General features: G+C 40.5%; 2 protein-coding genes across 3 annotated transcripts in view; both read left to right on the forward strand.

The window, feature by feature from the left end:
* Positions 1–1,341: 1,341 nt before the first annotated feature.
* Positions 1,342–15,601, forward strand: part of LOC105935750 (toll-like receptor 13) — a 34,957-nt gene continuing 20,697 nt past the window's right edge. The window contains exons 1-2 of the mRNA XM_036125733.1: positions 1,342–1,624; positions 14,935–15,052. Of these exons, the coding sequence (XP_035981626.1) occupies positions 1,342–1,624; positions 14,935–15,052 (401 nt within the window). The remainder of the gene's footprint in view (positions 1,625–14,934; positions 15,053–15,601) is intronic.
* On the forward strand, positions 8,928–11,795 carry LOC110367115 (slit homolog 2 protein). Of its 2 annotated transcripts, XM_036124871.1 has the most exons (4): positions 8,928–8,998; positions 9,218–10,140; positions 11,219–11,277; positions 11,683–11,795. In XM_036124871.1, exons 2-3 carry the CDS (start codon positions 9,286–9,288, stop codon positions 11,255–11,257), a joined length of 894 nt encoding a protein of 297 aa, XP_035980764.1. In that variant the 5' UTR covers positions 8,928–8,998; positions 9,218–9,285; the 3' UTR covers positions 11,258–11,277; positions 11,683–11,795. The 2 variants fall into 2 exon arrangements, with proteins under 2 accessions (XP_035980764.1, XP_021167460.2); XM_021311785.2 differs by lacking the exon at positions 11,683–11,795 and having other exon boundaries at positions 11,219–11,339.

A 15,601-nucleotide genomic window follows, 5' to 3' on the forward strand; every position in this document is an offset into this window, starting at 1 on the left:
AAACACAATTGGACTCGGTTAATCAACCTGTCTTGCGCCATTCCTACTGTATCCAAGTTACAGTTTTGTCACTACAATCTCAGATCAATCTCTTCATATTTCTTAAAAATGTGTACCAACGTTATAGAATTAGATTTATCAAATAATCATATTAAAAGAGTCGACACAAATGCCTTTAAATCTATGGAAAATTTAAGAATTTTGAAACTGAGTCAGAATAAACTTTCATTGGTTCCTACTGCCATACGCACTCTGCGCAATCTTTCTGAGCTTGATCTCAGCAACAATGTCATCAGCACGCTCGGGTGTCAAGATTTCTCCAATCAGACAAAGCTTAAAAAACTAAGCCTGCATAACAACTTGATTCTGGCTCTGACTAATTGTACTTTCAAGGACTTGGAGCAACTCCAAACTCTCACATTACAATCCAATCAAATTTCCGATTTAAAAGGAGCTTTTAAACAATACCTGCCAAACCTTAAACGGCTCCATTTAAATGGAAACAAACTCACTGCTATTGGAAAGGAGGAATTTAAAGGACTGACATCGCTGTGGAATCTGTCACTACATCAAAATCAAATTAACAATTTTCATAATGATTGTTTTGTTGGACTGGGGAATCTAACTGACATCCAGCTTCAATCAAATGATATTAAAGCCCAAAGCCTAAAAACAAAGGCCTTCCATGCTCTTACCAACCTGAGGCGATTGGATTTAGGCAATAATCACATCAAGTATTTCAATAGTACACATCTACCTGATCCACCATTTTGTAATCTTTCCCATTTGGAAGAATTGTCTATTCACGCCCAGCACCACAGGGGAAAGTCTTCTCTACCTTCCAATTTCCTCCAAGGGTTAAAAAATCTTTTGCGTTTCAATGCTAGGAATTGCCAGCTTACTTCTCTTGACAATGACACATTTATGTACACACCTAAATTAGAAAGACTCGATATAAGCTCCAACGATTTAAGGACTCTTTCTACCCAAATGATTGCCCCTATTAGGAACCTAAGAAGCTTGTACATATCTAGGCTGGCACTTGAGTCATTAGATTTCTTTGTGGATGCAAACCTGACTAACCTGGAGTTTCTGCAGGGAAGATACAATCAATACTCAGTCATCACTGAAGATGTAATAAAATCCCTTCCATCTCTCACGTATGTGGACTTCAAGTATAATAGTTTCTATTGTGACTGTGATAATGTCTGGTTCCTCAACTGGACAGTTGCCAGTAAGCAAACACAGGTAAATGATGCGTATAATTATTCTTGTAACTACCCAGATGAATTCAAAGGCAAAAAGCTTTTGGACTTTGACTTAATTTCCTGCTTAGAGGATATGGGTTTTATCTGCTTTGTGTCCACCACATGTATGATCCTCTTTGTCATTGCTGGCTCCTTCACTTACCATTTCATGAGGGCGCAACTGTACTGTGCTTACTACCTATTCTGGTCATGGCTCTTTGACTCGAAGTATACAAATCAGCAAGTTCCCCACCAGTATGATGCCTTTGTCTCCTACAACTCCAATGATGAGCCCTGGGTGACTGGAGAACTGTTACCCAAACTGGAAGGAGAGCAGGGCTGGAGGTTGTGTCTGCACCATCGAGACTTTGAACCAGGTTAGACCACTTCTGCACTACATGGTTATGCTGTATCTTTTTAAAACCTGAAAAATACTACACAGGAACTCTGCAAAAGCAAAACCTTCATCTATTTAAAGGGCTTTTAAACTTTAATGGCAGAAAGAAATACCACAAAAATAAGAGTTTAGTGGCCATTTTTCACAACAGAGAGCATTCATAGAGGCCATTTCTGTTTAGTGTGTTACTTATTGTTTTCATTAAATGCGCTGCAAGGTTTTTATCGTTAACTAAAACTAACAAAATTATAAAAGCTATAAAAGTAAATTTTTATAAAAGTAAAAAACATTTTAGTTAACTGAAATAAAAATAAAAACAAGACATTACAAAAAATTAAATTAAATTAAACTGTAGAGTTTACAAAACTAATTAAAACCAACTGAATTCTAAGAGAAACTACTTAGTTTTCGTTTGTGTGTCTTTATCATAATGCATTAACATGAAATCTATTTTACGGTTGCAGTTTTAGCTTTTTTCGCTTTACTGCATTATGCAAAATCTATGATTGTTTTCTGGGTTGTTGTAAAACTCAACTATTTGTTTTTTCTTCAGTATTTCAACTAGTATGTAAGTCTTGTTAGATAAAAGACTAAAATGATGTGGATAGGCATGAAAAAAATTATTTTCATGACTTTTTTTTCCTTCTGCCATACTCTAAGCTACAAACATTTGTTATTTTTGTGTGCATGTTTTGGTTTAGCTTTGATTTACATTAAATTGGCATGCATTATCTGATTGCCACATAAATGTTTATCTTAACATTTTATTCATCAGAAACTTGGATTTGCACTTAATGACAATTAATGGCAATTTCAAAATTTTGAATATTAATAATTTTACTACATCTTTGATCTCTGGACAAAGTTCAAATGCAGGTTGAACTGAATCTCTGATTGCTACACTGGGTCTGAATATGCCAGTTAAACTACTAAAACTGCTAACATTGGGTACATTTTCAAATATAAAAATAAGACAGCAAAGTTTACAAACTATGTTTGTGAAAACATTGTCTGTGGTGCATATCCCTAAAAATGAAAAAAATTATTGATATATGACATCAATTGTGAGTTTTGGCTGAAGTTAGGTAAACAAAATGCTCTTTAGGGCTTTCTTCCTGTTTTCACCTTGCAGGACAGTTTCTACTTGCAAATTAAATCTTAAGTTCAGTCTATTAAACAGATGTGACCACAACATTTAATAGATCATTTCAGTTCTCAGCACTCAGTTCTGTGCCTCCAGCTGAACTGTAGAGGGCGCCACTGTACTGCTGCTGGAGCTGTTTATCAGCCCTGACCGGCTCTTTTTGCATGCATTTACCTCTAGGAAAGCCAATCGCAGATAACATCACAGATGCCATCTATGGAAGCAGGAAGACCATCTGTGTCATCAGTCGCAGATACCTGGAGAGTGAGTGGTGCTCCAGGGAAGTCCAAACAGCCAGGTATTTAGTAGTCTCTAAATGTGCATCCTTATTATCTTGATAGATGTTAATTTTTGCCTCACTTTACAGTTTTTTTTTTAATGCGTTGCTTCTGTAGACTTTCAAAATCACAAAAGCAAACAATTAACGATTTAGATCTATTTCATTTATATTTACAGATTTGATCTTTCAAAGCTATCAGTGTGCCAAAATACTCACACCTGTTAAAGCCCTTCTTGCTTTCTCTTGATTTCACAGCTTCCGCCTCTTTGATGAGAAGAGGGATGTGCTGATCCTGGTCTTCCTGGAGGACATCCCCACCTACCTGCTGTCTCCTTTCCACCGCATGAGGAAGCTGCTGAAGAAGCAGACCTACCTGAGCTGGCCTCGAGCCGCAGCCCAGCCAGAGGTGTTCTGGGAAAAACTGAAGCAGGCTTTGCAAAGCGGTAGCAATTCTAATGAGGACAATGTTCTCAGTTTAACAGACGCACGGGAATGAGAGAACATCTTTAACACTTGAGAAATAGTGTATGGTTTTGTTGTAAAATATCAGGTAAATAACAGAACAACTGCAGCAAGCTAGTCAGTGTTTTTATGGTTAAGGTTTGATTATAGGGAAATTTTGCATTAAATGAGACAAATGAGATAAAAACAGGTTTGATCATGATTTATCCTATTTTTTCCTGAGGTTTATTATGATTTTAGATTTTTCTGCTCTTGTTGTCATGATTTTATTTTAGTGTCTGTTTTATTGCCTTTTGATCCAACACAGTGGTTTACACTTGAGACTTTTTTTATGTTCATTCATGTCTTCCCTCTCTTTAATGACACCAGATATTCTACACACCATATTAAAAACTCGTAACCGTTTGTTTTTCTCACTGTGTAAGATTAAATCACACTGAGCTTTTTCTTGACGCAGGTCAGTTTGGATGAACTAAATTACCTTAATTTACAGAGTTTACAGAAGGTCAGGACATCAGAGTGGAGGGTGTAAGGGGACAAAATTGAATAAATAAATCTAAAATGAAATAAAAAAAATTAAAAATACAATGAAAAAAATGTACCATGAAATAATGAAATGTAAAATGAAATAAATAAATGCACCATTAAATGTTCCATTAAAAGGGCCATGACAAATGTAATTTTTCTGGGGTTTTGAGGGTATAATATATACTGTTGTGCACTGATGAGGCCGTGTTAATGTAAAAACTGAAAACCAAAGGAGCTGCTCAGGGGCAGTCAGCTTTGTTGCTTTGCTCAAAAGCGGTCAGATCAAAAAACGGATTATCTTTCTAGGAAAGTACATTTTTATTTTGCCTCCATGCCCCACTTTGGATGGGGTTTTCATCTGTTTTCAATGAAGATAAGGGTAACCTTGTTTAAATGATAGAAATAACCAATGGCTGATTATGGAGCTGAATAACCAACAGCCGGAGAATGCAGACAGCTGGGGAATCCGATCGAATAATGACATGTGTAAGAGGTGATAGAGGCAGGACAGAGCTGTGAGCCATCCATGCCTATGTTCTGACCTTCTGGAAACAACTACACTAAAGGTCAGGTGGAAAAAAAAAACTGTTTTAGTCACAACAAAGCAAAGTGGTATGTTTCTTTTTTTCATTCTTCGTGGGAGGCTTGTAAACCTCTACAAAGTATTTTAGATGTGAGAAACCAAGCAACTACCTGTCATGTTTTTTAAGTGTTTAGCCCACATGCAGATACAGACGGGAGACAGGAATAAATTTAAGATGTTTATTAAAGGCTCGGACAATGGGGAAAGACACAACGGGTGGCTCGAGCGAGGTCTGAATGCCAGTGCTGGAACGACTACGGAAAGAAAGAGGAACAAAGTTATGAGAGATCGAACCAGGGGAAAATTCCAGAATCTGGGCCGCCAACCATTTAGTCGAGAAGACCTATCCAGGGAGAGTAATGGCGAGGGAACTCTGTGACCATAACTCATTGATGATAACAGGTGGCTGAGGGACTGGAGGGCTGACAGATGGTAATGCTGGCGAAGGATCCGGAGCGCACCCCAGTTGACGGCAGACGGGACGAGCAGATGGAAGAACCGGAGTATTGCGGGTGAACCAGGTAAATCCAGGGAAGGAGGTCTCACGCCCGGCTTGGTACCACCAAGAGAGTATGAGGGGAGCTGCCAGAGCAAAATCTGAGCGGCGGGGATTCTGAGGAGCTGGTTCTTTAAACACGACGTCAAGGCAGGTGAGTAAATCCAGACCCGAAAAACTGAAGGACACCAAGAGAGACAAAAATTATTCCAAAAACAGGATTTCCAAGATCTCACAAATACGAGGCACATGAGACAGGTCAGAGGCCTAGGCATACCACGACTGGGTTAACACTCTGGGGTCTTCCATCTGTCTGAGCGCTCCTTAAGTAGCCAGTAGAAGCCGCTCCTGATGAGCCACAGGTGTGGGCCACGCCCCCCAGTCAACTAGAACCACCTGTGGAGCAGAGTTAGAGCACAGAAACCACAGAGAACCCTGACACTACCGAAGACACTTAACAGTTTCTAGAGAGAATATAAGAGGAACCAAATAGACAACTTGGTGCATGACAAATGAGCCAGCAGTCTATTATAAATGATGAACAGAAAACATGATCAGTGCCAGTGCTAGACAAAAAGTAAAGCGAGGACTAACTTTCCTGGGCTGATGCAACATTTTTAGACCCAGATGCAAATTCAAAGGTACACAGGCAGTGATTGCAAGGTGAGTTGACTACAATGACTACAAAGAGTTTAAGTAGGACTGAAAAAAATTAGCAAAGGCAAGACAATTAGCAAAGGCGAGACTCCTAAAGCAGCATGAGTAAGATGACATGATGGGGGATTTCAACTTTAGAGTTGGAGGACAGCGCTGAGGGAGAAAAGGTGATCCTGGGGGCTATAAGGGGTTCCTGAAGAGGACAAAGCTGGTGGAATCTGTTCTGAGACTTTGGAGCAAAGGGCGGCCCTCTGGGGAGCAGGGAGTAGAGGACTTTCACCTGTTTTACAGGTGACCTAAAAACTCCGGTTATGATAGAAAACAATAGGAACCCTCTCTGGGAGCTTCTAGCTGGTTCCTTTATTCCTGGAGTTGCTAAAAATGTTAAAAGGTCATTTAGATCACTGTATTGCTTTCCATTACTGCGGCCCACACAGCAAGTCCAAAAGTGAGCCTTCCTCTTCTCAAACACATTTCCTGTACCAATTCAATGGGGTTGTTTGAAGGTGCAGTAATGAAAATAAATTAAACATAGAAATTGATCAGAAATGTAAACAACTATCACAAATTAATAAATTCCTTTGTTAACCTTCTTGCCTTGCAACAAGAAGGTTCTGAGTTCAAGTCCGACTCTGTGTCTTTCTGCATGGAGTTTACATGTTCTCCCTGTGCATGCGTGGGTTCTCTCTGGGCACTCCGGCTTTCTCCCACAGTCCAAAAACATGACTGTTAGGTTAATTGGTCCCTCTAAATTGTTCTTAGGTGTGAGTGTCTGTGTAAATGGTTGTTTGTCCTGTCTGTCTCTGTGTTGCCCTGCGACATACTGGCAACCTGTCCAAGGTGTGGCCCGCCTCTCGCCCATTGAACGCTGGAGATAGGCACTAGCAACCCCCGCAACCCCATGAGGGATAAGCGACTCAGAACATGGATGAATGGATGCCCCCCACTCCTAATTCTATGGTGCCACCACTACTTCAGTGGCAATGGTGGCTTTATAGGCCCGTTTACACTACACTTTTTTAACCGAGCCGAGCCGAGCCGAGACCAGTCCGAGCTTGGATCAGTTAACCAAGCCGAGACGACCGTTTACACACCAAACTATCCCGGTTCCTTGGTTGCTTTTCGCCTCCTAGTGACGATCTGCGGTACTACTGCTCTCTGGGATTGAAGGCGAGACCGAGCAAATCAAATTGGCGGCACCCGTAACATTCAGGATGTTATGGTTAGACAGATTCCGCTTTTGGGACGTGGATAAGACAAACGAACGTCTAATAATGATTTACAGACGCAGGAAACAACGACAGACACTGAGGTTCATCACACTGCTAAGCAGAATCATCTCTGGAAATCGTGTGGTATGGTAAGGAAGCTAGTATTTTTATGAATGTCTGAAATTTGTCTGAATGGAGTGTGAATCGGGACGTGCAGCCAGACACGCCAGAAAAAACGCAGACAGTCAGCTGACTGTAAGGGGATGACACGGTCCGCTCATGCGCTCTTCGTTATCAGATAACCGGGATAAAAAAACAGGCCGAGACCACACCTGGTACTGGTCTGCATTTAGCGCGGTCCGGTTTAGTCTGCTGACCATTTACACACAAAAGTTATCTCAGTTACCCTGCTCAGTTAAAAAAGTGTAGTGTAAACAGGCCTTATATCCCCATTAGTAGATGAGGGTGATAGCTGACAGGTGTGCTTGTCTGCTATTGGTCCACCACAGCAGGGATCCTGGATTAAGGAAAATTACTCACATATTCAATTCAATTCAGTTTTATTCATATAGCGCCAACATGTCATCGGGCATGTGTCACAAGTCAAATCGTACAGATATGTCAGAAAGTTTCCTATCTAATGAAACCCAGCAGATTACATCAAGTCTCTCCAAGCAGCATTCACTCCTCCTGAAAGATCGTAGAGCCACAGTCGTCTGCATTGTTGATGACTTTGCAGCAATTCCTCATACTGAGCATGCATGAAGCGACAGTGGAGAGGAAAACTCCCCTTTAACAGGGAGGTTGCCCTCCAGCAGAACCAGAACCAGGCTCAGTGTGAACGGTCATCTGCCTCAACCGACTGGGGCTTAGAGAAGACAGAGCAGAGACACAAAAAGCGCAAAAGCAAACATTGATCCATATTCACAAGACTAACTAACACCTCAGGATCCCGACACTAACGGTAGTAATAAATACCAAGCAGAAAGCAAGACTACATGGAAAATAATGGTACCATCTGACAAAGCCAGGAATATTAAAATGATGAAGAGATAAGAAAATTGCTGTACCAGACAATTTTATTTACCATTTTCGTGTAAGCAAAGCTGGTCTTCAGTTCTGAAGAAATCTTTTCAAGATGATACTAATTAACAATCTGAGCCTCTCCAAAAAATAAAGAAACATGACATTTGTCAGGTTTCTTCTTGCATTTTTTTTAAAGAAATCGTGCTAAATGTTTATCCATCCATCTATCGATTCCTGCTGATCAGAGTGGTATGGGACTGGTGCCTGCCTTCAGTCATCATGGGGTGAGAGATGGGTTACCCGCTAGGCCCGGTGGCAGTCAGTCACAGCCGTGTTTGGTTGGCAAAATTATTTCCAAAAGTTCCAGGAAAAAAGTTGTTGGGCAGGCCAAGTCTCTCAGAGAGACAGTAAAATTCAAACTAGATGCCAACTTTAGCATCAGCAATATCTTCTTCCAGTGCCTGCAATAGTTTCACTATATATATTTTTTTGGCTACTTTGGTCAGGCCGGACAATAAACAGATCTTTGAGCCCCTTTGACAACATTGCGTGGAGCTTAGTAGCCAGTGTAGTTACCTTTTGCCATAATTAAAGTTCTCCTCTGTAGGTTTAAGTCAAACTCAGGAGCTGCTAATCATTCTCTACAATCATTCAGTCTGTCCCCATTAGGTCAAAGATTTATGAACTAAAGCTGCTTCTTTTTAAGCTAAATTTAAATTAAAGTTGATTTTTTATTTTTGGTCAAGTGTCTAATGCACATGCAACAGGTATAAAAACAGCAGTACCCAAAATAACGTGTTGTATTTTGTTTTCTTAGAAAAAACAATTATTAATAGAGTAACGTGTTGCAAGTTTCACTTCCTCAGGAATTCACAGAAAAGGACTGAGAGAGATTCTTTTTCATGTTCATGTTGCAGCGAAGAAAAACACAACAAATAAGTCTTTGCAGAACGGACTCTGTCAGGAGGTGAGTGGGTACTTCTTTTTGTGAAGGTCACTTATCTGTGAGCTTTTTTTAACATAAAAAACGGTCTTAAATGTTTATGATTATTTTTTTCTTTTAACTTTTGTACTTATTTAGTACTCATTATCACCGTATTTTCTTCCAAATACATGGACAACTTTTAGAAATGTTGCAAACTTACACATTGTATACATGCTTTTTTTCTTTTTACTGAACCTTCAGGCATCCTGGATGCAGATATACTCACCCAGAGGTTGTTTTCAACATTTGGATTTGACAAAGATAACCAAATGGGATCAGAGGACAGAAAAAGCTCAAAAGGACAACCAAGAGGTTTCAAAAGCAACATGGTCTTCCTCTTGATGATCATGATGTGTTTTCTTGTGCTTGTTGGTGGATTTTCATTGCAGAGCTGCCAACTCAGCAACAACAAAGCCATATGTGTGATGAGGAGACTAACTACCATTCCTCAGGACATCCCCCCAACAGTTACTGGCTTTGACCTATCTGTAAACAGGCTGACAAGAATACAGCAATCAGATTTTACACCTTTGCCTCTTCTACTGTACTTGGATCTGAATCGCAACAAGATTTTGCAGATTGACAGCGCTGCTTTTGCCACTCTGACTTCCCTCAAAAAGCTGAATCTTAACAACAATAAAGTTGTTAAACTGGAGGAGAGAGCTTTCGATGGCTCAAGCAACCTCATTGAGTTACGAATTAATCATAACCAGATTAAAGCAGTGTCATCTACATCTTTTCTGTCCTTGACAAAATTAAAACTTTTGGACATTTCTTACAACAAACTGCAAAAGATCACGGATCTTCATCTCATCCTGCAGCATATGCCACAGCTAGAGGAGTTGGTGCTGAGAGGAAATAGCTTAAAAACTTTTCATTCATGGGAACTTACCAACCACTCACTCGATCTTCGCACTATTGATTTGACTTTTAATCCATTGCAAGACTTTAGGATCACTGCTGATGTCTTCCAAAATCTCAGCCGCCTGAAGATCGGGAATCCTTTTGGCAACAAACCAATGACGTGGGACGTGAGAAACAACACTTTCCTGAGCAGAGTGTCCAGCCTTGACGTCAGCGGACTTATCGTACCTCTTGATGACATGGAAACGTTGCTTCAAGCGGTAAACTCCTCACTCACCTTTCTACGGATGAACAGCATGAGACTCAACCAAAGCCATCTCATCGGTGTTTCTTGCTCCATCCCGACAATGTTCAAACTGCAGCTCCAACGCAATAAGATGAAATCGATTAATTCAGATTTTTTCAAATCATGTATTAATCTGACTGAGCTAGATTTAGCATATAACGCGATAAACAATATCCAACAAAATGCCTTCACGGCTCTTAAATGTTTAAAGGTTTTGAGGCTGAGCAGCAACAAACTTTCGTCTGTTCCAAACGCAACGAGGAATCTAGAAAATCTCTCCGAGCTTGATCTGAGCAACAACAATATCCCCTCAGTCACATGTACAGATTTCTCCAATCAGACGAAGCTCAAGGAGCTAAGCCTGCAGACTAACTCAATCTCAGCTCTGGATGACTGCACTTTCAAGGATTTGCTACAACTCCAAGTTCTGCGATTACAATCCAATCAGATAACACACTTAAACGGAGCATTTAAAAACCATCTTCCAAACCTTAAACGACTGTATTTGAATGGAAATAAACTCACTACCATTTTACCAAATGAATTTGGTGGCTTGAGGTCTCTCCTGAACTTGTCACTCCATCAAAATCAAATAAAGGTTCTTCATAAAGACAGCTTTGTCGGACTGAAAAATCTAACTCATATTTTTTTGCAGTCGAATAGCATCCAAAGACAGGCCTTAAAGTCAGGTGCTTTCAATGCTCTTAGTAATCTAAGAAAACTGGATCTAAATTCGAATCACATCAGATATTTAGATATTAGTCCTCTGACCCACCCACCATTTTCTAATCTTTCCCGTTTGGAGGAGTTGTCCATTTTTGGCCAGCACAGTTCTGGAAAGTCCTTTCTGAGTGTCAATTTCCTCCAAGGTTTAAACAACCTGTTAAGTTTCAATGCCAGAAAACTTCACATTACCAGTCTTAATAAAGACATGTTTCAATACACCCCAAAGCTGGAAAATCTTGATGTTGCCGCAAATGATTTGAGCAATGTGTCGTCGCAACTTTTTGCCCCGGTTCGAAACCTTAAAAACCTCTACTTACACCGAACAGGTCTTCATTCGCTGGATTTCCTCATCGATGCTAACCTGACCAAGCTGGAGTTCCTGCAGGTGAGACACAATCAATTCTCAGTCGTCACTGAAGATGTAATAAAGTCACTTCCATCTCTTGCCTATGTGGACTTTTCATACATCAGTTTCTCTTGTGACTGTGATAATGCCTGGTTTCTAAACTGGACAATAGCCAATACACAAACACAGGTTGATGATGCGTATAACTATACTTGCAACTATCCAGATGACTTCAAAAACACAAGACTTTTGGATTTTGACTTCACATCCTGCTTAGAGGATAAGGGTTTTATCTGCTTTGTGTCCACAACGAGCCTGATTCTCCTTGTCATGGTTTCATCTTTCACTTACTATTTCATGAGGTCCCAACTTTACATTGCCTACTACCTATTCTGGGCTTGGCTCTTTGACTCAAAGTATAAAAATAAGCAATCTCCCCATCAGTATGATGCCTTTGTCTCCTACAACTACAATGATGAGCCCTGGGTGATTGGAGAAATGTTACCCAAACTGGAAGGAGAGCAGGGCTGGAGGTTGTGTCTGCACCATCGAGACTTTGAACCAGGTAAGGAAATCTTTAAATTGGATCTGTAAAGAGCCTGTACATTTGCATAACAATGGGTGTTTGTATACCTCTACTACTCAGGACGAGGGGAGAGTCAATGCAACAGAGGCTGGATGATAGAATCTATCAGTATCTGAACAGAACAACACAACTTGAGCAACCGTGCTAAATGTTGTAAAGAGAGCATTGTATGCCTTTTACATGTTAGCGTTCACTTGTATACTCACTGGCTTCATATTTGACACCCCTTAACAATCAACAATCCATCTTTTAATTGGGCTATTTGACCACCATACCTGATCTAAATCCAACAACAGGCCTCATATTAACCTTTTTCAAGTGCTGCGAGGATTGTCTGATGTGTCTATGGCGCATCCTTTGTGTCTGGTGACATTAATTTACCGTTCAGTTATTGAGATGATCATGGGGTTTATGCTCCTCCGACAAGTCATCTTGTAGTTTGCAGAATGACCTTTAGCAGCAGTCCATTTCTGTTCGAACATATCAGTCTGTTATGGGACTGTGGGTGTGAAAGAACACTTGGCTCACTTCTCTTTACAACATTGCTTCCGCTCCCTGAGCTTCGCACAAATGTGTTTTTACTCAAATCTCTCAAGAGTTAAGGTCTAAGTTTTGAATGGGCTATTGCAACAGCTCAGTTCATTTCTTTTTTAGCTACCTTGAGGTAGATTTGTTGAATTGTTTTCTTTTTTTTCTTTTTTGTCATTGTCCTGTTCATAACCAAGCTTGGTCCAAGCTTAGGCTGTCAGACTAATAATAGTAACACATCTGACTATAGAACACTGTGATACACAGAGGTCTGCTCAGTGCACATTGCTCACAGACTTTGCCAGTAAACATCTCTAAATCATTTCCCATTGATGTCTATGCTTGACAGTCACTATGTTGTCTCCTAGCATTACACATTTTATTATTACCAATTACCTCCACATTGGTCTCATCTATCCAAAGGACTTTATAGTATCGTGATTGATTCTGGTGCAACTTTGTTGAGCTGCCCTGCTGTCACTGAGAGAAGCGGCTTTCTGTGGGCTGTCCTACCAAACAAGTCATACAAGTTCAGTGTATTAAACTCTTGTGAACTTTAAAATTGAAAGGCCTGTACAGTGTGTTATGTAACTCAAATTCTCTAAGACCAAAGAAGACATTTATGGATGGAGTGAAAGAAGACATAAAGGTAACTGATCTGAGAATAGAAGAGGCTGCAGATGGGGTTAGATTGGGACTGAGGACTGTCTGTGGCTACCCCGGAAAGGGAAAATGTGAAAGAAGAAAAATACTGGAAAGCAAGAGCTTAAAGGAATGGCCACACAACAGAGTGAAACAGCAAAGAGTGAAAAAACCCCAGAAATGATTATATGCAAAGGAGAGTTGACCAGTGGAGTGAGGAGACCAGAGACACATGGGCTCCATCCGAACTACCCTTGATAATAGCTCCTAGCTGCTGTTCCTAGGGCCTGTTCCTTGAGTGTTCATGGGGTCAACAGTAAGAACTCATTCATGGGAGGGAAAGGAACCTTAGACTGCTCCACCGATTTCGGACAGCCTTTAACTCCGACGTCATTACATGACAGAAACGCACATGGATGATCCAGGCCTACAGCCTTCTGAAAATGAACTACAAAGTACACGCTCTCTCCCCTCCAGACATTTTCGTTAATTTCTGTGAGGTGGGATGTGTTTGTACATCATGTCACGCAAAGGATTGTGGGATACCATATAGCTCTTTGCTGCCAGTAAGGGATGTCGCATGGTTCCTAGGCTAAATTAGCCATGAGAGGAAGCATATAGGCTCCTTCCTCACTGACTGCACTATTCGGACAGCACTTATCATGGGGACTGCTGACACTCTTCGGCTAAAGAGTCCTTACTCAATAAGGGTGTTTGGATGATTCCATGTAATCTGTTGCAGGGAATGTCAGAACAGAAGCTAAACATACAAAGACCAGACACCAGAGAACAGTATAATCACAAAACACTAAATGACTCCTCTGGAGATGGACTGAAACAGAAAGACAAAAGTACAGATTCAGAGAAAACCAGAAACATGTTTAAAAGAAATCATGAAGTAAAGAGAACTCACATCAGAAATAACCAGACAAACCAAAAAAAAAAAACTGTAACAGGAAAAAAATCAGAATCTAAAGACTACAACTTTAATGGATAAGAACTAACCTCTTAAAGGCATACTATGCAACATTTTTCAGTTAATTAATGTGTTCCATACCATTTTGGATGATTAAATGAGTCATTTCAGGTCGAACAAAGGTTTTCTCGGCAGCCCTGGTGGTCTGTGGGGGAAATACCGCACTTGCAATTGCAAGAGCTCTCGGCCCGCACACACAGGCTCAGAAGTCTCGCGCAACACCACGAGACTTCTGAGCCTGTGTGTTACCGACACACAGGCTTGTTACCAAAAAAGTACACTTTTTTGGTAACAAGTTTTGTCCTTTTTGTCATAGCTGATCACCTACGTGTTCTTGTAAACATCACTCAGGATGTTTCAAATCCTCTTTTTGGACTCGTAATGAGTCCTTCTGTGCTTTTTTTTTTGCAGAAGCAGAAATATTTGCAATCTGATCTTTGGATCACATCAGACATTCTTTGATTCTATGCTCTTAACAGAGCTGCTGTTTCTGCACCCAACACTTCAACCTACCCACGCAGTTGTTCATTTCCTCTTCACCATAGCTGCACATACCAGTTTAGCAGCTATTTTAGCTCCCGCTTTTAGATGTGGGCCTCCAACAGCATTTTTTCTTGTGCTGTATAATTATAGATGATCACACATATCTAGCAACTCTGTTGACACGGATCCCAGGTTGGATATAATGTCAAGCCACATTGTTCTATCCACATCCTCTGCAGCCATCCTATTTCGTGTTATTTACACACGTTTGGTAGAGATTCCCATAGTATCTGGGATACTGGCCACATTACCACATTCACAGGTCTCCAGAGCAGAAAACTGTTTCTGCTCTGGAGACCTGTGAATGTGGTAATGTCGCTGGTATCCCAGAGGGTGTCGCTGTCTCCTATTAGCTGATCTGTTTGAAAGTAGTCATGATGCATCACTGAAATCCTTTGTGGTTTGTTGTTCCTCTCTGCAGGGAAGCCCATTGTAGACAACATAACAGATGCCATCTATAGCAGCAGGAAAACCATTTGTGTGGTCAGCCGCAGATACCTCAGCAGCGAGTGGTGCTCCAGAGAGGTCCAGGCAGCCAGGTAATGAAGGTGATAATGCAGAAGTACAGTGCTGCATGTTTCTTCTTGTTTTGCATCTTTGTCACAATGGTGGTTGCAATAAAATATCATATTGGGACTCAATAATGGCAAATGATTTGATGACTCTACCGTGACTTGGATTGGTATATTGGGGTGAAACATCCAGCCGAGGACATCCCTGATTCTCTACTAAACAGTAGTTTATTAAAACAGTTTCATTCTGCAACAGAGTTTTATTAAAACATAGTTTGTAATCTCTGAAATGTTTAACTCTCACTACTATTTGTGATGTTAGGGCCACCTTAGATGCTGTAGGAAGTCATTCTTACACACGATTACAGATTCTATAAAACAGTTTGGATTTGTGAAATTTTTAGCCTTCTAAAAGTCCATTTTAAAGGTTGTTTTTCTTGTTGCTGATCGTTTTAATGCTGATTTTAAGTCACTAAACATTTCTTAATGGTCACATTGTGTTAAGGGTCTTGTTTACTGTGAATAGTCTTGCTACTGAAAGGTGCTATACAAATAAACTTGCCTTGCCGTGTTGTT

This window comes from Fundulus heteroclitus, chromosome 21 (genome assembly GCF_011125445.2).
Source record: "Fundulus heteroclitus isolate FHET01 chromosome 21, MU-UCD_Fhet_4.1, whole genome shotgun sequence".
Classification (NCBI taxonomy): domain Eukaryota; kingdom Metazoa; phylum Chordata; class Actinopteri; order Cyprinodontiformes; family Fundulidae; genus Fundulus; species Fundulus heteroclitus.